The 26,952-nt window shown below is 41.2% G+C and overlaps 1 protein-coding gene across 1 annotated transcript in view; it reads left to right on the top strand.

The window, feature by feature from the left end:
* The window catches only part of epha3 (eph receptor A3), a 225,193-nt gene that overhangs the window by 7,977 nt on the left and 190,264 nt on the right, over positions 1 to 26,952 (top strand). The window contains exon 2 of the mRNA XM_084083917.1: positions 19,190 to 19,254. Within this exon, the coding sequence (XP_083940043.1) occupies positions 19,190 to 19,254 (65 nt within the window). The remainder of the gene's footprint in view (positions 1 to 19,189; positions 19,255 to 26,952) is intronic.

Below are 26,952 nucleotides of genomic sequence, written 5' to 3' on the forward strand. Positions count from 1 at the left end.
GACTGTTCAGAATAGATTTTTTCCCCCCTTTTTTTCTCCCCCGTTTCTTGCGTGTTGTTGAAGAGATGAAGTCGGTGTTGTGTTGGTTGAAAAACAGACGACTGTGACGCAGTTAAAAATGTCCTGAGGATTCCCCTTCATATTTTAATTTTTTTCTTTACATATTTTTTCATAAAAGCTATATGTGTTGCCTCTGGTGCTGTCTCTGGTTGGTTCACTCTGTGTTAGAAAGCAACACAAACAAGTTAAAAGGTCATTTTCTGGGCCTATAATAAGTAAATGTACTCAGCCCACACAATAAACTTTAAAATGGACTAGCCGTAAAATCCTCAGGGTTCTAATCAACTCTGGTAGTGTGTACAAATAGAACCAAATGGACCCATACGGGTCCATTTGGTTCCATTTGTACGCACTCCCAGAGTTACAAACAGTTCAATTTAGGCCTGTATTCATTCAGAAATTGCTCAGAGGAGCGCTGTGGACAGTTCAGAATTCTTTACCTGTTTCTTTCCTATGATTTTCCGTTGCTCTTCCTCTCCACCACCCCCCCCTCGCCCACCCCCCTTTCCTGAAGACTGAATTATGGAGCTTGCAAAAAGAAAAAAGAAAGAAAGAAAGTAAATCTCTTCTTTACACCTGTGAACGTGTGACGTGACGATAAATTAGATTCTGATACTGAAACCGTGCCTTGCGGTGAACGTCGTCATCGGGTAGACAGGGTTTGGCCATTTCAAACGAGGTCTCACACTTTTGTACGTATGACTCACGACACGTTGTTATCGTTAACCACTTAGAACCCAATATACTTAGTTGACTGGAGTCCCCCCAGGGCTCTGTACTAGGCCCCCTCCTGTTTTCCTTCTACACACTAAATATATCTTCATTGAAAATAGCCGATCTACAAGCTATACAGCGAGGAGTGTCCATATCATATATGCAGGGGTGGAATGAAGGATGAGCGCACGCACGCACGCACGCACGCACGCACAGAGCAGAGTACCAAAGAAGCCACAACTATCGCGCGTTGCGATGACTTCATCCAACCGTCATTGATTGTTTTCACAAATGTTCTAGTCTCTCGGGGCAAGGCTGTTGACTCACAACATTTTTTAAATGCAAAGGAAGCGCTGGAAATGATCCAGGAGTAAAGCGCAGTGGTGTAAAGTAGCTAAGTACATTTACTCATACTTAAGTGCAATTTTGAGGTGCTTTTACTTTACTGTAGTATTTCCAACAATCGCGATGTGACGTGTTGTTAGCTTGTAGATCCGCTATTTTCAAACATTTTAGTACTTTTACTTTTGGTACTTTAAGTACATTTTGATACCAATACTTTTGTACTTTTACTCAGGTACATTTTGAATTCCGGACTTTTACTTGTAACACAGTACTTCTACATTGCAGTATTGATACTTTTACTGAAGTAAACCATTTGAGTACTTTTTCCACCACTGTTAAAGTGGATGATTTGTCCCACTGTAAATCAAACGGAAATGACGAACAGATGACAGCTTTGTTTCTGGGCTTTCAGGAGGCCTGTAGCTCCAGACTCATTCAGAGATTGTGGAATAGTTGTCTGGCTACCCGAGACCAGACACTGCTCGTAGATCAGATATAGTTTTTGTTCGTCTAAGAACAGGGACGCTAGGGTTCAAAGGTATAGTTAAGAGATCAGTTGTTGCGTAAATTAATTAAGTGTTTGTGTGTGTGTGTTACGTCACTGTCGGGTGGAAACCTTGTATATCCAAAACTGTTCCTTTTTTTGTAATTAGTGAACGTAGCAGATCTACAAGCTCTCAACACGCCAGTGACATCATCGCTATTTTCGCTCCTTTTTGTGTGGCACTTTTGTAAGACAAAATAGGGCATTAATATGCGGGGGGGGGCATTTAAAAAAGTAAAACAATATTGAGATAAGAGGTTTCTTCCCTGCATGATGCTTTGCTCTTTGTTGAGCAGAGGTCAGAGAGAGAGAGAGAGAGAGAGAGAGAGAGAGAGAGAGAGAGAGAGAGAGAGAGAGAGAGAGCTAGACGGACAGTGGGGTGGAGGATGGGTTTGGACCGAGCAGCAACATCAGACACAGAGACTCGGCGTTTGAATAATTCAGAACAGGGAGGTGGTGAGTGCTTCACCCCACCCACACACACACACGCACGCACACACACGCACACACACACACAGAACCTGGGCCGATGCTGCGTTTGGTCTCAAACTTGATCCGACATTATTCTTTGTCCTTCATCCCTCGTCTTCTTCTGTGGTAGAACTCTGTTCTCTCTTCAGCTCTCTTCCGCGATCACATTGTGTGGAACCGTTCATCACTCTGTCACCGGAGCTGGTATGTTGGCCTTCACAAAGTCTGCTGTACAATTACAATACCAGTGGTTCTCAAACCTTTTTTTAATAACTCTTGAGAGTGTACAAATGGATCCCTTGGTGGTCTACGGATCGAACATTAACCCATTAAGACCTGAGGCCGATTCTACGAAATGTCTTTTTGACTGTTTTTTTGAAAAAACTTGTGTTTCTATGTCAGCGGTTCTCAATCTTTGTGTAAAATGTGTATGTATTTGGCCGCGGACCCCCATCTCAAAATATTTTGTTCCAGGGACCCCCCAGAAGCAAAGATTTGAGTTACAAATGTTTGCTTTAAAAATTATATATATATTCAATGATTTCCACAAATGTTCTCGATTTCTCAAAAATAGCAGATCAACAAGCTCATAGCGCGCGGCACTCTGTGCGATCTAGAGCATGGACCGTCCGCTCGGGTTTTTTAGCTGTGGTGGACTCGGGATGGAGTTATGAACATGTTCTACTGTGCCACTCATCCTAGGATATAGAAATATCATAATTGTGAAAGGTGAGAAAAACGTAGTCCGAAATTCTCCTTTAATGTGCAACATTCTTTTCTCACTCAACAGTACACAAACCAACATACAGTATAAGTGTATACAGGGTATCTGCACAATTCTAAACTGACAATCCAAGGACTTTTAGACCTTTAGAACACATATAAAATGTTTTTTTTTAAAGAGACGATTACTGCATCAAAAGTAATATACAAACAAAATATACTGTTAAAAATGGTCACTGGCCAAATTGTCAAATATTACCCAAGAAAATACCCAATCTACAAGCTATAGCGAGGCGTTGTGAGGCTATTTTCACAATATTTATCTGTGTGGAACCGAGTCAAACTAAATGTAATGCCTCAACCCCTGCAATTCCAAGTGCTTGTCCCCGGGAGTCCTGTTTAAGGCTATTTGGAGGCTATTTGGCATCATGCTGACGACTTTGGGCAGAATGGGCACGTTGGGGCTGCCTGGTTATTTCCTCTGCCAGTGTCACTTGCCTGGAAAGTGTGTAATAGGGTGCATGGCACCCAGTGTTGCCAGAGTCTGTGAGAGAAACAAGCAACCAGGTCTAGAAAAAACAGCCCAAAAGAAGCCCAAAAGAAGCGGCTATGGGCCACATGTGCACTTTAACATATACATCAGCTATTTGAAAATAGCAGATCTACAAGCTCACAACGCGTCGCGATGCGACGCGTTGTGAGCTTGTAGATCGGCTATTTTCAAATAAAACCTTGCGGGGAAATTGTAATAAGCAGATCTGGCAACCCTGATGGCACCTCGCCGCACCGGACACGCCACTGCTTGTTTTTACCCAATGTTCGTCCAAGAGCAGGAATGCTATTATAGGGCAGTGGTTTTCAACCCTTTCCATATCAAGGTCCATTATTTATTCGGCATTTGAGCCACGGAACCACCGTTTGATGATATTTAGACTCTCAGACCCAAGACAATACCCTCCATGCTGTATTGATGTTGGTACCATTAGGAGAGATTACAGGAAAACATTGATCAAAATAACAATTCTTTATTCAAGTAATGCAGATGTTTAACAATAATTTGGGTCCATTTGGTTTCATTTTACGCTCTCAAGAGTTAAAGATCTATTGGGGTCCATTTGGTTATCACTCTCCATCATTTAGCTGGGGACCACCTGGAACCCCCTCAAGGACCACTGGTGGTCCCCGGACCAGTGGTTGAGAACCACTGCTATCGGGGCTCATGTGTTAAAGGAGATCAGTTGTTGTGTCATTTAAGGCTCTCTGTGTGTGTGTGTGTGTGTGTGTGTGTGTGTGTGTGTGTGTGTGTGCGCGCGCGCGCGCTCGCGCGCTCGACCATGTGCAGGAGCATATCGTTGCTGTCGGGTGGAAACCTTGTATGTCCGAAACCGTTCCGTTGTAAGCTTGTAGATCAGCTATTTCTGCTATTTTTACATTATTGAATATGTCAGTAATTTCTTCACATAATCACACAGCCTAAAAGGCAAACAGAAATAAACATAACTTCCAATGTTCAATGCAAAACACTGTTTTATTAATTATTTGAGTGACAATTAATCAATTAAAACTTAAATGTGCAATCGTGACAATACTGATGATGTGAATTCAATCCGGAACGGTTTACCAGGCTACATTTCACCTTTCTAGTGTGTCTGACATCAGTGCATGTTGAAAATCTACATGTGCACAGGTTTAAAGTGCACATGAGAGGGGGGGTCCCTCTCAAGGACCCCCACTTTGACAGCTGTACTGATCATCTCCACATTCCCTGTGTGCACACTGCCAGTTATAGACTCCAATGCGTATTGTTTTACATATGTTTTATATTATTTAGAAATATTTTTTAAACTTTAATCTAATAATGGAAGTCAGATCGGGGGGCTAATGCCTCGCCCAATTGCAGCAGATCAAAAGGCAAACACAGATGGCTGATTTTATTGAACATCAAATCCAAGTCGATGACGAACGACCAAACCATGTGGACAGTGGTGGAAAGTAACTAAGTACATATACTCACGTACAGGACTTAAGTACAACTTTGAGGTATTCGTACTTTACTTGAGTATTTCCAATTTCCAATAGTTTTACCTCGGATCCGAATATGGTACTTTTACTCCAGGACAAATATTTGAAAACTTTAGTTACTAGTTACTTTTCAGATAAAAATACATTACATTATAAAACATACATTGACCACTTTAGCCTTATTTTATACCTAGGCTATTTGAAAATAGCTGATCTACAAGCTCACAACGCGTCGCATCGCGACGCGTTGTGAGCTTGTAGATCGGCTATTTTCAACATTTTAGTACTTTTACTTTTGATACTTTAAGTACATTTTGATACCAATTATTATGTACTTTTTAAATGTAGAATTCCGGACTTTTACTTGTAACAGTACTTCTACATTGCAGTATTTCTACTTTTACTTATGTAAAACATTTGAGTACTTTTTCCACCACTGATCAAATCCCAAGTTGATGACTAACGCCCAAACCATGTGTGGAGCAGGTTACTGGAGAGAGTTGCGTCATCACACGGGTGCATGATCGTACTGGTTGCACGGTTTGACACCAACGCTTTTTTTTGGTTTGGGAGGGATGCTGTGAGGACACTGTGACCTGGTGTTTAGGTGTATGCTTTACTGTTGTTTTTTATTCCATCCATCCTTGGCAGATGGTAGTAATAATATATGTTTGTATTTTTTATTTATTATTATTATTATTATTATTATTATTATTGTTATTAATTACATTTTATGTTGATACGTTTTCAAATAATGAATAATAATAGAAATAGTGTCAGCATAAAATAGGGCTTAAAAGTGGTTTTGTAATAAAGATCCAGTGCAATGACATTTTCGGTCATTTTATTTTGAAGTTTCAGTCTTGCAACCAATCAGAAGGTTCCATCCCTTCAGGCTATGGCACGGTAGAACCTCACTCACATGGTGCACAGTGTAAGGGAGACAAGATGGCCACTGTGCAGAATGTTTGTTACCAAGTTGCTTATTTCTTACCTAGAATGTTCTCAGATACATATTTCAGTGTGCTGCTGATTAAGTTTACAATGAGTAATACACCGTCTGAACGTCATCTTGAATGAGATTCAAAACAGAGTAGTTCTGTAGTTAAAATCAGTGTTTGGAGGAACTTGCAGCTATGGGAATCACACAGGTAAACAAAATTAATTTAAATTCATAAAAGTGTATCTATGTCATCACTCAGCACGTTTTCATTTACAGGAAGTAATAGGCTCTATGCACAGCAGCCATATTGGAAAGAAATTGGGCCTCTACTTACTTCCTTCACAGGTGTTACCAATGATGCTAATGAAGGCTCTGTTCCATTCTGGTCAGGGTGCTGATATTGTGCATGTTGGCTCACTAGAAACACTCCATTTTGGTTCCCAAATGGCCCCTTATGGTGGGTGTGGAACCAAATGGACCCGTAAGGGTCCATTTGGTTCCATTTGTACACTCTCAGAGTTATGGGGGCCTTATAAAATAAGACAACCACTATGCCACACTAAATGGAACAGAGCCTTAATTAGTATATTGGTGACACCTGTGAAGGAAGGAAGGAAGGAAGGGGCCCAATTCATTCCCGATATGGCTGCTGTGCATATTAAGATTGGCTTTTTAGGGACTTTTGATTTAAAAATACGCAAACATTTCCCCAATTTGTTTGGCATCTATTGTTAGGTATGCCCATATGATGACCGGATATGATGAATGGATATGATCTAAAATTGTGGGAAAAAAAACATATTTTTCATTTCACTAGATCTTTATTAATCACATTCTGCAAAGTGACTACAGTAGTAACTACAGGTGTCAAATAATTGTAGTGGAGTAAAAGTGTGTGTGTGTGTGTGTGTGTGTGTGTGTGTGTGTGTGTGTGTGTGTGTGTGTGTGTGTGTGTGTGTGTGTGTGTGTGTAAACAGGGTAGTAGTTTGGAGAGGGAGCAGGCGTGTGTTTTCTCTTGCATGATGTGTTGCTGTCTTTGACATGCATGTCGTACAATGCTATTTATACCCTCTGCTCCAATGTTGGGGGGCACGGCAGGGCAGGGGGCTGCGGTTAGCCTGCCAAATAATGCTTAGAATTATGTTTTGAACTATACAGCAGTGTTTGGAACTATACAGTAATGTATAGAACTATACAGTAATATGTGGATTTATACAGGTAGTAGTGTTTGGAACTAGGGCTGTCACGATTTGTTTAATCCACATTCACATCCACATTTGATTCGATTTTAAGGTCACAATACGATTCTATTTTAGATTTTGTTTTTACAGCACTGACGGTTCAAGGTTCAAGGTTCAAGGTTCAAGGTTAGCTTTATTGTCCCTTGCGGGAAATTGGTTTGCAGCCAGATCATAGTAAAAAATACAGATACAAATACCACAAAACAACAACATTCAATACAAGACTGAGATCTAAGAACAGGGCACTACAGACAGAGAGTTCATGACATTCAAATTCAGAGTAGCAAAGTCATCAAAAGTGCATTAGTGGGTACTATGTGCAGAGAGGTTATATCATTATTCATAGTTCGGCTATTTAGTCTTGATTTCTAAAGAAAAAACTATTGTTTCTCAATAAGTAACATGTATTTGAATAATAACAATCATAAAATGACAAACAAATGAGAACATATAAACAATATAAACTTTGAGTTTTATGCCCTAAAACTGTCATGGGCATTTTCAGATTCTTTTTTATCAGTTAACGTTCTTGTTAAAGTTCAGAAAATCCCATTCCAAGTGGCTATGAGGACTGCTCTGAGGAGCACACTTTTCTTTCTGATCAAATATGATCTGCTTGGCACTTCATAACGTGGTTCCATCTGATTAAATGTTTAAATCCATCGTTCTCCGCCACTGAAAAGGGTCGCATGTCACCCCGACTGCGCTCGTTATTTCTTGAGCGCGGCCCGCGGGTCGAATGGCGTGGAGGGAGAGTTTGGCTCTGAAATGGACTGGAATCGTTTTTTTACCGAACAGATGGTGAAATGAAAGATAATGCAGACTGGACGCTACAACTAGAGTTTCTCTGATACCGATACCAGTGTCGCAAAAGCTGCCGATACTGCGTATGCCAGTATATTTATCACATGATGATATGTCATTTACAGTAATATTGTGAACGCTTCAGTCGATGTTGCACGACTGTTTTATACTCTTACTGAAGTTCACACTGAGCTTCTTCTATCGAATGAAGTCCTGTTTTTCTTCTGCCTCAAGGAAAAGGCTGGTCACTAGCCTTTTTATGTCGCAACTTGATTATGGAGATGTTGTGTACCGATTCGCCTGTTCCTCAACATTGGGCAGACTTGATCCCCTGTTTCATGCTGCACTGAGGTTTATTACCAGCTCTACCTACAGGACACACCATTGTATTCTGTACTCTTTAGTAGGATGGTCATCCTTAGCATCTCGCAGGTTGCTACATTGGTACACTTTTATCTACAAAGCCATTCTTGGTAATCTCCCTAGTTATATTGGTTCAAAATGTAATTTAGTCCAAAATTCGCTTAACCTCAGATCAAATGCTTGGATGCGCTACGTCATACCAGACACCAAATCTGAGGCAGGGAAAAAGAGCCTTGCATTTTTTGGGCCCTGGTCATGGAATGACCTACAGACCAGACTAAAATTGTCTTCTTTGATCCCCCTAGTGAGTTTTAAGAGGATTGCCATGGGCACATTCTCCAGCCACTGCTCCTGCTTTGACGAGTAGCAAATGCTGTGATCTTAGTTTTGTATTAGTTTAATAGTTTTAAGATGTATTGTTGTTATTAGCCTTTTAATAATTTAGTCTGTATTTGGTGCTTTTGGTAGTAGATTTTCGGTATTATGGATGACATGTTTGTCTTTGTTATGTCTTGTTATGTTGTTACTGGCAGAGCTGTGTAACATTTATTTGCCTCTTCTCTTGGCCAGTGCGCACTCGTAAAAGAGACATTGGTCTCAATGTGATTTTACTGGTTAAATAAAGGTTAAATAAAAATAAAAATAAAATTTACATGATTATTCTACTAACTTGTAGCTGCACTTTATCAATTATTAAACAAATAGGCTCTATTCACAGCAGCCATATTATGAAAACATTCACAGGTGTTACCAATGATACTAATGAAGGCTCTGTTCCATTCTGGTCAAACAGAGTCAGGGTGCTGATATTGTGCATGTTGGCCCACTGGAAACACTCTGTTAAACCAGTGGGTCTACAGTTGGGGTCCAGGGACCCTCATGGGCTTCCAAATGGCCCCTTACAGGTGTGTAACTCTGAGAGTGTACAAATGGAACCAAATGGACCCGTAAGGGTCCATTTGGGTTTTTACCGAACAGATGGTGAAATGAAAGATAATGCAGACTGGACGCTACAACTAGAGTTGCTCTGATACCGATACCAGTGTCGCAAAAGCTGCCGATACTGCGTATGCCAGTATATTTATCACATGATGATATGTCATTTACAGTAATATTGTGAACGCTTCAGTCGATGTTGCACGACTGTTTTATACTCTTACTGTACTATTTACATGATTATTCTACTAACTTGTAACTGCACTTTATCAATTATTAAAGGAATAGGCTCTATTCACAGCAGCCATATTATGAAAACATTCACAGGTGTTACCAATGATACTAATGAAGGCTCTGTTCCATTCTGGTCAAACAGAGTCAGGGTGCTGATATTGTGCATGTTGGCCCACTGGAAACACTCTGTTAAACCAGTGGGTCTACAGTTGGGGTCCAGGGACCCTCATGGGCTTCCAAATGGCCCCTTACAGGTGTGTAACTCTGAGAGTGTACAAATGAAACCAAATGGACCCGTAAGGGTCCATTTGGTTCCATTTGTACACTCTCAGAGTTATGGGGGTCGTGGGAACCACTGTGCTAGACTAAATGGAACAGAGCCTTCATTAGTATCATTGGTAACACCTGTGAAGAAAGTGATAATATGGCTGCTGTGCATAGAGCCTATTTGTATTTATTCCAGGATTCCCGGTTCTCAAACTTTTTCATTTCAAGGGCCCCCATAACTCTTAGAGTTACCCTTACGGGTCCATTTGGTTCCATTTGTAGTTACAAACGCAACATTACGAGCAGACTGTGGTCTCTCTCTCTGTCAACTCGTCTGCCGGCTTCCTTTTGTCGCCCGTCAGAAGCACGCATGCACAGAATGCACAGGAAAAACCGCAACAGCGCCCTGTGGCTTCCCTCACAAGTGGGAGTAATAGAATGAAATAACGCGAGAATCGTGATACGGCTTGTTAATTATCGATACATTATCGAGTAGTGTGTGTTTTGAACTATACAGTAATGTTTGTTTGGAACTATACAGTAATGTTTGTTTGGAACTATACAGTAATGTTTGTTTGGAACTATACCATAATCTATGGAACTATACAGTGTTTGTTTGGAAATATACCATAATCTATGGAACTATACATTGGTATTTTGAACTATACAGTAATATTTGGAACTATTGCTTGGTCACCAGATGAAACGTTACTAACATTCTTGTTATCTCTGAGCACACTGAATCCGCTACATCTTTTGGCAAACTATTAAATAATATATGAATATTCTTCTTACAACGGAAGTGTATGGGAGAGCCATAACTCTCTGCACACTCCCATCTGCCTCTCCCTTCCTATAATACAGCCATGGGCGTGCGCAAGCGCGCGGCCGCGCAAGTGTGTGTGTGTCCGTGCGTGTTCAAGTGTGCGCGCGCGTGTGTGTGCGTGTTCAAGTGCGCGTCGGTCTGATTTCCCCGGCCCCGTATAGCAGCAGCTGGAAGGCCCCCTTGAATTGCGATACGCGAGTCGTCTAATTTTCTGCTCTCAAATTCCTCCCGCTCGCCATCAATTTGAACGATGGTGCCTCCGGCTCGTTGAGAAATGTAGATTGGAGCCAATGGGGCTCCGCGTGGCACCGCCGCCATTATCTGACATGTACAGATAGCTTTATTAGAAGCCTAATGGGAATCCATCCATGGCTACACCGCTCCGCGCCGCTCCGCATGGCCCTCAAGCCTGCCTGAGCCTGGGCACGGCTCACCTTACAAATGCAGGTGAGCGTCAATTTAGTGGCTGTCCAACCTGTGTGTGTGGGTGTGCATGTGTGTGGGTGTGTGCGTGCGTGTGTGTGTGTGTGTGTGCGTGTGTGCGTGCGTGCGTGCGTGCGTGCGTGCGTGCGTGCGTGCGTGCGTGCGTGTTATTACTATACTTGTGAGGAACCCTTTTCCTAGTCCTCACAAGGGAAATACTTGTTTTGGGGTTTATTAGAAAAAAGAATCGGTTTAGGATTAGACATTTAGAATTTAGGTCAACCCATTTAGACCTATTTAGACCTGAGGCCGATTCTAAAAAACGCCTTCTAAATCCTGACCTAAAGTTTTCTGAAAGACTTCAAATATGTATTAAAAAATTACAAAAAAAATGTATGTTGCTGTATACTGTACATAGAAAGAGAAACCCCAAAATAGGTTCCCGTCTTGAAAGGTATAGTTACAAATAGGGTTTCCCGCCCTAAAATGGGTTAAGAGAGGCTGATTTACACATAGTTGGACGCTTAATTGCCGATCTATAGGGGTGTGTGTGTGTGTGTTTTTTTGTTGTTGTTGTATTAACGCCCTACTTCATCATATTACAGTGTCACACAAAAGTTAAAAAAAAATAGCAGATCTACAAGCGTTGTGAGCTTGTAGATCTGCTATAGTTGCTGTTTTGGGAAGAACATTTTTGTATGTGGTTGTGTCTTGTCTGTTGGCTTTTACACATATTTAACCAATACAAATTATTAAAGGGTCTACACCATGAATTTAAAGAATAATAATAATATTTAATATCATATTGTTTATGTCCCTCAAACGTTTTTCAAAAGGTTTGAGCCTAAATCAAGCCTCAGATATACTCATTCCAACTAACTTCTCTCTGGCTTATAAAGCACTTTCACCTGCAAAACCACATTGTCCTGTTTGGCATGGGGCGCTATTGAGCCAGTTTGTATGCATGTTATCTCCTGGTTCTGTGTGGAAAAAGTAAAAAGAAATATATACATATATAGATATATATATTTTTTTGGTTGGAACTGAAAAACTGGAGGGATTGTACCCTGACGTGACGTCACAACAGGGACCAAATCAGTTTGGCCTGTTTTGAGACCAATTTACAGAAAACCCCAGATTTGCTGTGAAAGCCTGAGTGTTCAAACTGGGGTATTTTTGGGGATAGAAGAGAGGTAGGGGAGACCAAAAACACACAAAAAAAGAAGAAAAAGTAAAAATTCATGGTGTAGTCCCTTTAAGAAGAGCCTATGACTAAACTACATTGTAACCATTGGAGCACAGGTTATTTTTTAGCAAGTAACAGTTTTGGACATTCAAGGTTTTTATCCGACATGTTAAGCAGTGTTATTCTGCTACCAGGCTGCAATAGATGCTGTAATAATGGTCCATTTGTAGCCCGTGTGTGTGTGTGTGTGTGTGTGTGTGTGTGTGTGTGTGTGTGTGTGTGTGTGTGTGTGTGTGTGTGTGTGTGTGTGTGTGTGTGTGTGTGTGTGTGTGTGTGTGTGTGTGTGTGTGTGTGTGTGTGTGTGCGTGCGTGGGTGTGCACGAGCGTGTATGTGTGTCTGTCTGTGAATGAAGGGAGAATATTTCCCCATATTTTCTCAGTGAATAGAAGCTACAGCTGCGGGGACCTGTGTGTCTATTAAGGCTCTATAAGTCTGCACTGTTTCACTTTATTCTGAGTGCGTGCACATTTTTGTTTAAGAGGGTGTGTGTGTGTGTGTGTGTGCGGGAGAGACAGTGTGTGTGTGTGTGTGTGTGTGTGTGTGTGTGTGTGTGTGTGTGTGTGTGTGTGTGTGTGTGTGTGTGTGTGTGTGTGTGTGTGTGTGTGTGTGTGTGTGTGTGTGTGTGTGTGTGTGTGTGTGTGTGTGTGTGCCCACACTATAGAGATGTGAACTGCTTTGCTCTCAGCATGGCGAGGAAAAAGAGGCTGAGTCAGTTTCAAACTCCAGAGAGAGAGAGAGGGAGGGGGGGGAGTGAGAGAGGGATGGGGGCAGTCGGAATATGAGAGAGAGAGAGAGAGAGAGAGAGAGGGAGGGGAGAGAGTTGAGTTTGGGGGTCGAATGAGAGAGTGTAGGAGAGATGGGGGGGGGGGAGAGAGAGAGAGACATCAGGGACAATGGGTTCATTAATTTTCATTATAGCTGATTATTCAGTATTCTCTCGTGTGATGCAGTTTGCATGTTTTTTGATCCGTTTCAAATACAAATTAGTGTTTTTAATTGCATGATTATTATCAGGAAAAACGGCCAAATTCTGCACACACACACATCAAACTGACCTTTCAGCCAATGGGTCCCAGGCAGGCTGTGTGCATTCCAATATGTTGAACATGTCTCTGTATGTTGTTGTTATTATTGAACATGATTGTGACACTTTGGACCTCTAGTACGTTTCATTTTAATCACGTAACCCATTAAGACCCGAGGGCCGATTCTACAAAAGCCTTCTAAATCAGTTCTCAAGCTTTTTTTGTGCCAAGGAACCCCAAAATGATATGTATTTGGGGCGCGGACCCCCATCTGAAAATGTGTTGTGCCAAATTATTCAACACATTCAACATTTTTCAAAAATAATCAAAAATAGCAGATGCATTTTTTTTATTGGAATTCAGATTTCTTTTTAGCTACTTTTGAATTGGAATCCTGAAAAGTTACATTTTTATTTAACTTCAAATGTATTTAGTTATACTCATGTTAACTTTATGAACTTAAATACAAATACATTGGACATGAAAAAGACAATAGAATTGTAATACTAGTCATTAAGCTACTACTAATGTAGTAGAAGTAATTAAAGCGGGTCATGTTTGGAATCGTAACAGCTGAAATCAATAATATATCAGTGTTCCGATATTAACCTGCGGGCCGCATTAAGTGAAGGTGGGGGCCGCATTTGGCCCCCGGGCCGCCCGTTGCCCGTGTATGCTATGTGTATATATGAGGACATTCACACGGGTTGGGTTCCTCTGTGGTGCAGAATGCACATTGAACTAGAGTAGGAAGACGAACACTAAAATCACATTAAAATCTTTGTTTTGTCTCTCAGCAAACACTGAGTTCTTTCCCACATGGAGTATCAATGAATATCGACAAGCTTTTCTGTGAACAACAGAGAACGTTATTATTGCTCAACTTCCAAGTAACGCTGTCTGGCAAAACAACATGGACTTCTGGCTCCGTCGCGTGTTTTTTTTTTCTCCTTCCACATTTTGACTGCACATCTTGCATCAGTTTTCCCCACCGTCCTGTGCACAAACACACACACACACGCGCGCGCGCGCACGAACACGCACACACAGGCTTGTATTACAATACTTGTGAGGACATCAACATTTTAGGACCGAGACTTTATGAATGCCATTGGGTGACCGGAGTCCCTCAGGGCTCAATACGAGTGTCGTTTCCAGTATGTTGTGGGGAAAGCTTTCGCTGAAAATAGCCGATCGACAAGCTCACAATGCGACGTTGGGAATGTTGGGGTTTAAGTGGTCATTATCTTTATTTTTTTACTGTAGGCCTAAAGCCGAAAAATAGCAGATCTACAAGCTTATAGATCAGTGATCTTTCAGTGCATGACACTGGCAGTATACGTATAAATCGTCTTTAACTCTAATTCCAACCCCCTAAACCTAACTTATAAATGTCTAATACTAACCCAAATCTTTTTTCTAATGATATAAACGTATCTCTAAACATCTTTTTTTCAACCACAGAAACAACAATTTTCCATGCAGGAAAATGATGCTCACAACGTCTGCTTTCACAAATTCTACTATTCTTGTGGGGACATTTGGTCCTCTCTAACACACACACACACACACACACACACACACACACACACACACACACACACACACACACACACACACACACACACACATACAGACCGAAACGTGAATTGTTGACGCGTCAATGTGACAGTGGTGGCACCCAAAGCTGGGTGACACCGTTCTAACTTTGACAAGTTCATCTTGACAGCTCTGTGTGTGTGTGTGTGTGTGTGTGTGTGTGTGTGTGTGTGTGTGTGTGTGTGTGTGTGTGTGTGTGTGTGTGTGTGTGTGTGTGTGTGTGTGTGTGCGTGTGCGTGCGTGCGTGTGCGCGCTTGTGCATGTGTCTGAAGCAGCACAGATCCAAGCCGGGCGTGTGTCTCTCTCTGTGTGGGCGCTGGTGTACAGTAACTAAGTACATTTACTCAAGTACCGTGTGTGAAATCGGAGGGGACATTCTGCATAATGAGCCATTTTTACCGTAGTACATTTTGACGCCAATACCTTTCTGTACTTTTTTACTCAAGTAAAACCTTTGACTGCTGGACTTTTACTTGCAACAGAGTATTTCTACACTGTGGTATTGATACAAAAAAGAGTGTACTGCAGTGTGCCCCCTCCAACCCGTCCTGTCCAGCTGGACTGGGCTTTGATGTTCAACAAAGCATGCCTCCGCGCGCGCACACACATACACACACACACACACGCACACACACACACACACACACACACACACACACACACACACACACACACACGCACACACGCACACACGCACACACACACGCACACACACGCACACACAGAGCGCTTGGACAACAAAGCATGCCTCCGTGTTTGTTTACATGAGAGAGGCAGCTGCCCTCATCAGCTGTAGTTCCTGACTGATCATTGTAGCCTTCTATAGGCCTTTTTTTAAATTATTACATCAATGTGTTCCCCATTTTAAAGGGACATGACACCCCAGCAGTGTTGATTTTGACAGATTTTTTTGTTTTTGTTTGTTTTAGTCATAGTCTTTTGTATAAAATCCCATTTAGTTTTAGGGACAGGTCGATTTTTAAAGAAGGATACCCCTGGAGAAAATGTGTGTGCCCTAATTTAAAATGCCATGACCCTCCATTTGACTAAAAAATCAATGACCCTCCCCGCCTATAGGAGTGTCACAATATATTGTCCCACGATATAGCCTATTGTGGTATTAAAATGTGATGATAGGTATGGTCATGATGTCATACTGTATCGTAATATTTTTTTAATCATTTTTTTAATTAAAAAAAAAACTTTATTTTTTTTGCCGGTGAAAGTTATAGGAGTTCTTGCTGTATGGTGTATGATATGAAATGTAAAGCTTATCATAATCAAAGTAATTATTAATCATGTCTTCCATCATATTCAAGGTATTTTGGAGAGAAATGAAACAGACTCCAGTCACTTTCAGTTTAAAGCACTGCAGAGGGGAGGTCAGCTGATGCTTGTTGAAGCTCGTTAATGTGACATGCATCAAAGCAATTATGCCTCTGCACTCTCAAATAGGCCTATCTAATCTAAGATGGTTTACATGGTATTATACTGTATCTGGTAAAATATGAGGTTTGTGGAATTTATAGTTATGCAGTGTTATATTATATTTGTTATATTAGTGTCTATGTGTCCTCCTTTATAGTTAGTGAGAACTTCACTTCTCCCTTAAGCTTGCACAAATGTATTTATTTGTTTGTACAAAGCACGTTGTAATTGTTTTTTAAAGTGCTTTATAATTGTTATTTTAAACTAAAGATTATGGCCAATTTTGATGATACATGAGAAAAGAACATTAATAATGTATCATATTAATATCATATGCCCAACATCATGTATGTATTGTGAAATTAGTGTATCTTGACAGACCTAACCCTCTCCATCAAATACAACAACATGACATTTAAAACTGATAATATGTCCGATGTTTTGCATTCCACATTGATTAGAACATTAGTCAGTCTTGCTAAACGCACAGTGTAGTGTCTGTAGTGGTAGCAGAATGGACAGTGTTCTCAACTTACATGTGGGAAACCCATTGAATCCTGGTCAGATTGAAGAAAGTTGAGTATTTGGTATTCAGCAGTTTACAACTTTTGTCACTCTGCACTTTTAATTATTAACTACAGTGACTACACTGTTGCCTACATCATGGGTTTTCAACTGGTGGTCTGTGGACCACTGGTGGTCCGTGAAGGTATTGCATGTGGTCCCTGACCATGCATTTAGTAATGTAGGAAAGTGAAGATTTGTATTATATTTTATTTTATCGACCACTAGTTGAGAAACAGTATGTCATACAACCAGGTAAACTGGAAGTTTCTGTGGAAGTTCTTGAAATCCGACTTCCAAGTAACTGACAACATTTATGCGTCATCATACTGATGACGCATAAATGTTGTCAGTTACTTGGAAGTCGGATTTCAAGAACTTCCACAGAAATGGGAGTTAGAATTTCAAGGGAAACTGTAGGCCTACCGGTTTACCTGGTTGAGTCATCATTAGTAGGAAATGTGCCCATATCAATTGCACGTGCTTGCTCATATATGTTGCAATGAACCAGTTAACATGAGTGTAATATGGAAGGTTAAGATAACAGAATAGGGGCAACCATGGGAAAGGAATGGATCAGTGGTTCTCAATCTTTTCTGAGCTCTGGACCACTAGCATAATCTCAGTTAAATAATGACTGTTAAGGGCTTTAATTTAATTCACCTCGAATTAACACATTAAATGAAGGCCTTAACAGTCATTATTTAATTTCAAGCTTTTCCCCCCACACCACGCCCATATCGCCCTCCCAACACAACAGTGGTCCCCAGGTTGATTCTCAGTCAGGGTGGTGGTCCCTGGTTCATAAGTTGAAAACCCATGGCCTACATGTAACAAATTAGGCTATCAATTATGGCATGATGATTCTGGTTTTACTTGTGGAGCTAGGCTGGCATCTGCACAACTGTCCATATAGATCCAAATTAATCACATGCACAGAATTACTTCAAATGATTATGAATATCCAGTTATAAATTGGTCATTGTAACCTACCTGGTGTATGTAATTCTATGAGCAACAAAAACACACTTAAAAGAGGATATCTCTGTGTTGGAAATTGGGATAATGCATCTCTCTAATATGCCTAACACCTGTTGAAGTGTTGCTTAAAGGCATTGTAGGGAACATTAAGCCTAAATTTAAAATATATATATATATATATATATATATATTTAGCATTTTTCCCCTCTATCAGCCACTATATAATGATGCTGGGGTGTTTTCCTTCATTGAAACACAGTCCTCCTTCTGAAATCCGCATTTTCCCTAATGTTTATGTGTTCTATGTTTATGTCCGGGACGTAAATTAACGCACGCATGTGCGCGTCCGTGCGCGTCCGTGCGCGTCCGTATGAACGTTTACTTTCGGTTTTAAAACGCTCTCAAACTTCGTTTTTGAGGCACAGAATTTACTTTTAAGATAGCGTGTGGATAGAATTTAGTTGTTTAACTTCATATATGTGGTCAATTTATCATGAAAGAGCCTATTTAAAAATACAAATTCAGAGAACCAGCAGGGCGGGAATTTCCGCATATTGTATCCCAATAAAGCAACCTGTTTTGGGGCACCATCCCTTAAAAAGTACCTCGCTATGGAACTCCCTCCTGCGTCACCCCCTGGTGGTCGGGGAAAAGTACTGCTGGTGTTTATTTACCTCTGAACTCCCCCGTATACCTTTAATTGTTCAACCACCATCGTTAAGACGCTGAATAGATTTGACTTGGTCGTTCACACTCGCTGTGCGTTGATGGCTTGTTAACGACCGTCATTGATTCTAAATAGACCAAGATGTTACTGGATTTGAATCCTTTGTATCCTTTGAAATAGAGAGGGGTCATTGACCACTGTTCTGCTGTACTAAAGAGGTAGCCTATATAAAAAACGGACTATTTTATCAATTCAAAATTGCATGACCCTCCCTTGGATTCAAAGTAAAATTAGCTGACCCTCCCTTGTACTAAAATTAGAAAGGCATGAGCCTCCCCTATTTTCCTCCAGGGACCCCTTCTGTAAATTTCGACTGGTCCCTTAGTGATATTTTAGCACCTGAAATGTTTTAGTTTTTGTCTAGTTTTAGTTGACTACAAATTAAAATTATGATATCATGAAACATACATTAACAACTTTAGCCATATTTTATACATAGGCTATTTGAAAATATTTTTGTACTTTTACTTTTGGTACTTTAAGTACATTTTGATGCCAATACTTTTGTACTTTTACTCAAGTCAATTTTGAATTCTGGACTTTTACTTGTAACAGAGCATTTCTATATTGCAGTATTGGTACTTTTACTTAAGTAAAGAATTTGAGTACTTTTTTCCACCACTGCATACAAGGTTTCCACCGGCAAAAGATATGCCAGCTATTGGTAACAACCACTCCTTGTTGTCCTCTGTCTCCCTACAGTTAACCTGCTGGACTCCAAGGCCAGCCAAGGGGAGCTGGGGTGGATGTCCTACCCGTCACATGGGGTGAGTACACCACAAAAACACACTAAATGTAACTGTGCATCATTTAACCACCATCATGTCCCTGTTCTGGCATTCTGTGAAAATGGGCCAAAGTAGCTGATGCGCAAACTCACGAGTCACAATGTGACATGTTGTGAGGCTGTTCCTTTCCTTTCCTCCTCTATACCTCTACTTTTCAATACTTAAAGAGGTGGTGCCATGGTTTTGCACTTTTTCTGTTTTTCATGTGTCTATGAGGTTGATAGAACTTCATTAAGCCCCCTGGTGGTGTTTTTATGGTGTTTTATGTCTTCTCTGACTATTTTGAGTTTCTACCTGGAGGCTGAAACCTTGAGGGTCAAACGTGCCAATAGAGAAACAGCGCTTTAGTGACACAGTAAAATTATACCCTCCCCCTCATTATCATAGAACAACAGGTATGGGCATGAGGAGGAGGAGGGACTAGGACAGGTGGGTGGTGCTTAGGTGGTGGAGGAGGTGCTAAGGTGAGAACCAGGTACATTTAATGAACTGGAGGTGTGTCCACATAAAAACATAATTTTAACAATTTCTGTACACTTTTTTGAAAAAAATCTTCCTCCTAGTATAACCATAATACCTGATGATTATGTTTCAGGGGGGGGGGGGGGGGATCACTGAAAATCACGGCACCCCATCTTTAATAAAGGACAGCCTCATTTTCAACCTATATATCTTCATATAATTGGTCCTCACTAATGCTGATGATAATATGGTACAATGTTTTTACTGTCTTAGAGGAGGGCTGTGGACAGTTCAGAAACCGGTGACGTCATCGTTAGGCAGGTTTATTTTTTTGTATTTTATTCTTTTATGAACGCGAGAACATTGTCTTCCATTATAGCATGCTAACTTTCCAGGAATAGAAAGCCTGTCGTTTCTATTAGCTTGGATTCCCCATCGATGATGTCACTGGTAGGCGGGTTTCCGAACTGTCCACAGCCCTCCTCTGAGACACTGAGTGAGTTGACAGAAATGGTACCATAATGTATTACAAGGAGCATTAGTGAGGACCAATTATATGAAGATAGGTTGTCCTTTAAGTATTTTTAAAAGCTACTTTTGAATATTTAAGTATTATAAATATATTTTTTTATCAAGTACTTTAAATCAAGTACAAATTTGACTGAGCAACATTCACTTGCAGTTGAGTAATATTTCACAAGAAGCATCTATACTTTGACTCGAGTACTGTGGTTGAGTGCTTTGTCCACCATTCATTGCCAGTGAGTTACTTTCCATAAAGTCCTGTTTGATGGCAGCGGCTAAGTGCAGCTTAAGCCTTAGGTCTCTGAGCAGTTAGCGGTATATCGCAGGTTACAGGTTAAGTGTCTGGAACATAATGGTTCAAACACTCAAGCTGGTTGTGTTGAGTCAATCATTTTGACCTGAAGACACCGAATCCATCTTCACAAGAGCAGTGATAAACAGTGGTAGAAAGTACTCAAGTATTGTAAAAATTTCAGTACTTTTACTTCTACTCCACTGCATCCCAGAGGCAAATATTGTACTTTTTACTCCACTACAATTATTTGAAAACTTTAGTTACTAGTTACTTTGTAGATTTAGATTATTATAACAAAACATACATTCATTTCATGCATTTGTCAATTCTATTAACATGTTGGATTCATGATAATGTGTATTTTCAGACATTTAACCACTTAAACCCTCACTTCTCAGTAAACCTAACCTTAACCCTTTTGGCGATTGTTCCCACCAGAATAGGGATGCTATAGCATTGGTTCTCAAAGTGGGGTCCGGGGACCCCCAGGGGTACTTGAGGGTGTTCCAGGGGGTCCCCTGCTAAATGATGGACAGGAACCAAATGGACCTTTATGGGTCTGTAACTCTGAGAGGGTACAAATGGAACCAAATGGACCTTCCATTTGTACACTCTCAGAGTTAGATTAACATTGATTTTACAATATAAATTGGGGTCCCAGAGATATAAATGTCATTAAATGGGGGTCCGTAGCCTAATGCATGTCCAACTGGGGGTCCTTGAAATTGAAATGGTTGAGAATCACTGCTAGAGCCATAAAAATCTTCTCTTATGGGGGTCCCTGGCTTATCTTTTCAAATGGGGGTCCGTGGACTAATAAGTGTCAATTTGGGGGTCCTTGACATGAAAAAGTTCTAGAACCCCCCCCCCCCCCCCCTTGTAGTAACTCTGAGGATCCCCTAGGGGTCCCGAACCCCCTGTTGAAGACCCATTTCTTGAATGATAGTGGAAAAGTATACAGAATATTGAGTGCCGAGTTGGACCAAAAGCTGAGCGTCTGATGTCACTGTGGGTCAATATATAGTTTAATATATTTGCACACACACATCCTAACCACTTAAAAGTTTTAAACCTTCTATATTCCATGGACCGGGGTCCCCCTGGGGGACCGGGGTCCCCCAGGGGACCGTCCAGAATGCTCATGGGGTGAAGATGAGGTCGTTAATCTTAATTGCCTAAAAGGTTTTCACTTTAACGACAAACAGCAAAGCAACGATTTGTCAAGTGTGAGTGAACGTAACCCCAGTAAACCCACAGCGTAAAGTGTGTTTGTGTGTGTGTGTGCACACGCGTGTGCGTGTCCGTGCGTGTGCGCCTGTGTGTCTGTGTGTTTCCTGCTAATAAAGTTTCACCATGGGAGCATATAGAGCGGTGTGTGCGGATAATCCTTAAGTGAAGCCATGATTTCAGATCGGTTTTAAACGTTGGTCGGGAATTCAGGTAATTTGTGGGGTTCTTTCACGTGGAAATGTTTTGAGAGCCGTCGGCATGAAACGTATGTGAAGACTGTGAACTTAACTTCAGTAAAGCGCATTAAGTGTGTGGGTGTGTGTGTGTGTGTGTGTGTGTGTGTGTGTGTGTGTGTGTGTGTGTGTGTGTGTGTGTGTGTGTGTGTGTGTGTGTGTGTGTGTGTGTGTGTGTGTGTGTGTGTGTGTGTGTGTGTGTGTGTGTGTGTCTGTGTGTGTGCTGTGAACATAACCTCACCAAAGCCTCGCAGTGCGTAATGTTGCAGCAACCTCCAGAAAAGCTCTTGTTGCGAGAGAGAGACCTCCATTTACCCAGGCAGCCCTCACTTAAAGTACCGCTATACACCTCCCCTGGGCTAAACCCAATGTGTTTATTTGTCTAGCTAGTTAGACTCTAGCTAGTTAGACTCTCACACACACACACACCCAGGGGCAGCACACGCGCACACCTCTGCTTTTCCTCCAAACTTTATTAAGTGTCAGAATTAGGCCTTGGCAGTGGCTTAAGGTAATCCAGTCATTTGTTCCGTGAAGCTGCCAGGTCTGGTTTCCCCGGGCCGTATACACCTCTGGCACACAGCTCTACCGCTGCTGCTGCTGCTGCATGCTGGGAGCTTTTATAAGGTTGAACCCCGGGAAAAAAAGAAGAAAAAGAAAAAAGAGGCCGCAAAGGAAAAACTCTTGGCTGCTTAAAGTAGCGTTTGGACTGAAGACAATTGCAGGCAATTTGTATGACCTTTAAGGGAGAGATTTATAGGGGCTGGACTCTAACAGCCTGCTCACACCAGTGGGAAAGGAAAGCAGCCCCGAGAATTCATACTTTGGTGCGGGCGCCCGCGTCGCTTGACGACGATAACGGATGCCTCCCAGCTGAGGAAGGCGTTGGTCCAGCAAAGTAGAACATTTGCGGTAATACATTTGCGGTAATAAATGCGTGTATAGACTGTATACCCGTTTTTTTGCGGAGAGTTGAGCCAGAAGTGACTATATTATTGCGCTGTGCTGGTGTCGGCTCGCGCCCGCTGCGATCTCTGTGCAGGTGGTGTAAAGTAACTAAGTACATTTACCCAAGTACTGTACTTAAGGACACTTTTGAGGATTTTTTTACTTTACTAGAGTATTTCCCATTTTCTGTACTTTTACTTCTACTCCACTACATCTCAGAGGCAAATATTGTACTTTTACTCCACTACAATTATTTGAAAACTTGAATTACTATAGTTTCCTTTCAGATATACATTATGATATTATGAAACATACATTAACCACTTAAGCCCTATTTTATACCTAGGCTATTTGAAAATAGCAGATCCACAAGCTCACAACGCGTCGCATTGCGACGCGTTGTGAGCTTGTAGATCTGCTATTTTCAAATATTTAGTACTTTTACTTTATGTACGTTTTGATGCCAATACTTTTGTACTTTTACTCAAGTACATTTTGGAATCTGGACTTTTACTTGTAAAAGAGTATTTCTATCTTGCAGTATTGGTACTTTTACTATGAGTATTTTTTTACACCACTCTCTCTGTGGCAGGTTCGCGATTGAGCTGAATTGTGACGACAAACATCTGTGTCACCCTAACTCTATGAAGGGACGACCAGTAACCACTATCACTGTTCGCTTGGATTTCTCTTGGATCGCCTCTTATCTACTTAAAGGAGGAGTTCACCCAAAAAATGACTTATTTTCTATCAATTGCACACCCTATGAAGCCTTGAATCCATGGATTCTTTTTTGTTTTTGTCGCATTCCTAAGCTAATAATTTGATTCCCGTCTCCTACCGGCTAATGTATCCGGTAGGAGACACAAAGTAGATTATTTGTGTCTCCTACCGGAAATACACACAGTCATCAAATTATTGTCTTAGGAATGCCACAAAAAAAAAAAAACAATCCATGAAATCAAGGCTTCATGGGGTGTGTAATTGATAGAAAATAAGTAATGTTTTGGGTGAACTCTTCCTTTAATACATGTTGTCATAAGTTGTGCATGTTGTGTTATGCATAATCATAAACATTTATAGCAAGTGTTATGAAGCCTATGTAAGACTGTATATTGAATGCATTATAAGCCCATTTCTAATGCATTGTAGACCCAACGTATACAGTCTTAAAAGAATGGTTCACCCACAAAATGACTTATTCTCTATAATTTACAAACCTCTTGAATTCATGGAGATTCTCTTGGTTTTTGTGTCATTCCTGAGCCAATAATTGGATGACCGGGCGGCTGGTCAGTAGGAGACTCTGGTCATGGGGTGTGTAATGGATAAAAAAAATAAGGGGGCGAACTAGTCCTTTAATCCATTAAGACCGGGAACGCATCTGTGTCATTTTAAGATTTCTTTGGCTATTCAAAAACATCAGATCTACAAGCTCATAGCGCGGCACTCTGTAGATCTGCTATTTTTGAAAAATTGTGAAAATGTGTGCAACAAGATATATGTTTTAAAGCGAACATTTGTAACTCAAATCTTTGCTTCTTTAGGGGGATTCTACAAATGTCTTCTAAATCCTAACAGTTTAAAAATAAAATAATGATGTTGCTATAATATCAGTGGTGCTCAAACCTTTTCATGTGAAGGACCCCCAAAATTATATGTATAGACGCCTTAACAGACGACGTCACACTGATACGAAACAGTATGCGCGCGCAGGTCGGCAGCAAAAGAACCCCACCGCTCATAAGATGCAATGTAAAAGTGGTCACAGTCTCACGTGTAAAAATGCATCCCATCAAACTTTCAGATGCTGTTTTTCTCCCAGTATGGAGGAAGAATGCTTAGGATTTTTACTGTGATCTCTCGCTCTTGAAATATATAATCCTTGGTTTCTGTTGTGTGTAAACAATAATAACAATTCAAAGCAGTTGTCCTCAAAACTCCACCTCCAGTGACTGTCATAAGAACAGAGGGGAGCGCTCTATGATCATGGCACCAGAACCTGCTTGGCTCGCGCAGCTGCAGCCCGTCAAGACTAATTTATGCTCCGTCCCGCGAAGGTGTCGCGCGCAGAGCCTAACGGCCGAGAATAGCAGATCTCCAAGCTCACAGCGGTCGCATCCGTGACGCGGTTGTGAGCTTGTATGTCAGCTGTTCTCGTTGCGCAATACCGTTACGCGATGAAGTATATATGTGTCGCCAGGGCGCGCCCCACTAGCCTACACACAGAGGAGGTTGAATGAACTGAAACAAGCTCACCCTAAAACAGCAGGTTTGGGGATCTGTTGGGAATTGATTACATGAAACAGTCACCTGTGCGTCCAGTCCCAATGTTTGTAAACAAATAATTGGTCTATTTGGCCGCGCACCCCCATCTGAAAATATTTTGTTCCAGCGAGGGACCCCCAGATGCAAAGATTTGAGTTAAAGATGTTCGCTTGAAAAAAATATATAAATTCAAAGACTTGCACACATTTTTCACGATTCTTCAAAAAGGAATGCAGATCTACAAGCTCATAGCTTGAGCTTGTAGATCTGCTATTTTTGAATAGCCAAATAAATCTAAAAATAACACAGATCCCGGTCTTAAAGGAGAATTTTGGACTAAGTTTTTCTTACCTTTTCTATGATGTTATGATATCTTAGGATGAATGGTACAGTAGAACATTTTCACAACTCATAACTTTAAGCTCCACAGCTTAAAACGTGCGCGGATAGGCCTTGCGTTAGATCATTGGTTCTCAAAGTGGGGTCCGGGGACCCCCAGGGGTCCTTGAGGGAGTTCCAGGGGGTCCCCAGCTAAATGATAGATTAGGCACCAAATGGACCCTTATGGGTCTGTAACTCTGAGAGTGTACAAATGGAACCAAATGGACCCGTTAGGGTACAATATAAATTGCGGTCCAAGTGATAGAAATGCCATTAAATGGGGGTCCGTAGCCCTAATGCATGTCAAACTGGGGGTCCTTGAAATTAAAATGGTTGAGAATCACTGCTAGAGCCGTAAAAAATCTTCTCTTATGGGGGTCCCTGGCATATCTTTTGAAATGGGGGTCCGCGGGCTAATAAGTGTCAATTTGGGGGTCCTTGACATGAAAAAGTTTGAGAACCACTGCGTTAGATCACATATTTGAATAGCTTTTTTTTTTTTTGTGAGATCTGACGTTCATAGTGACAGAACACTGTCAAAAAAAAAAACAGAAGTCTAGCTAGACGAGATTGAAATCTCGAGATTGAAATCTCGTCTAGCGAGACTTAGATTTTTTTTTTTTGCATAGTGTTCTGTCACTATGAACGTCAGATCTCACCAAAAAAAGCTATTAAAATATGCTATCAAAGGCCTATCCGTGCATGTTTTAAGCTGTGGCGGACCCGGGATGGAGTTATGACATTTCTCTACTGTACCATTCATCCTAAGATATCATAACATCATAGAAAAGGTAAGAAAAACTTAGTCCAAAATTCTCCTTTAATGGTTTAAATACCAACTGGACTTGAGTGATGAACTCATCCCCAGGCTAGACCGCACCTTGGCTACAGATGGCTCTCTATCTCAGTGTGTCCTTGTCTCTTGTCTTATGTGTACCGTTTTTAAATGTTTGTATTAGTATTTATTATTGTCTCCGCCAGGCCGAAAGGCATGGCGAGAGAGTATGTTTTACCCCCTGTCCGTCCGTCCGTCCGTGTGTGTGTCATTCTGTCTTGTCTGTGTACAGCTAATCTCTGGCACCGTTGGCTTGATCGCAGCGAAACTGTGCACACACAGTCCCTGGATGCCAAAGCCGAACCTCTGCTCCAAATTTTTCACATGGGCCTTTTATAGCGCCACCAGGAGGCCGATTTGTGCAAAACACATTTTTGAACAGTACTCCTACACATTTTGGCCAAAAATCCCCCAAATCGGTACACAGTATCTCTATAGTCATTAAAAGAAACGGCTCATTTCAGATTTTTCATATTCCATCCTGATTGGCAAAAATTGTC

Source organism: Gymnoscopelus microlampas (genome assembly GCF_963454915.1).
Source record: "Gymnoscopelus microlampas genome assembly, chromosome: 17".
Taxonomy (NCBI): domain Eukaryota; kingdom Metazoa; phylum Chordata; class Actinopteri; order Myctophiformes; family Myctophidae; genus Gymnoscopelus; species Gymnoscopelus microlampas.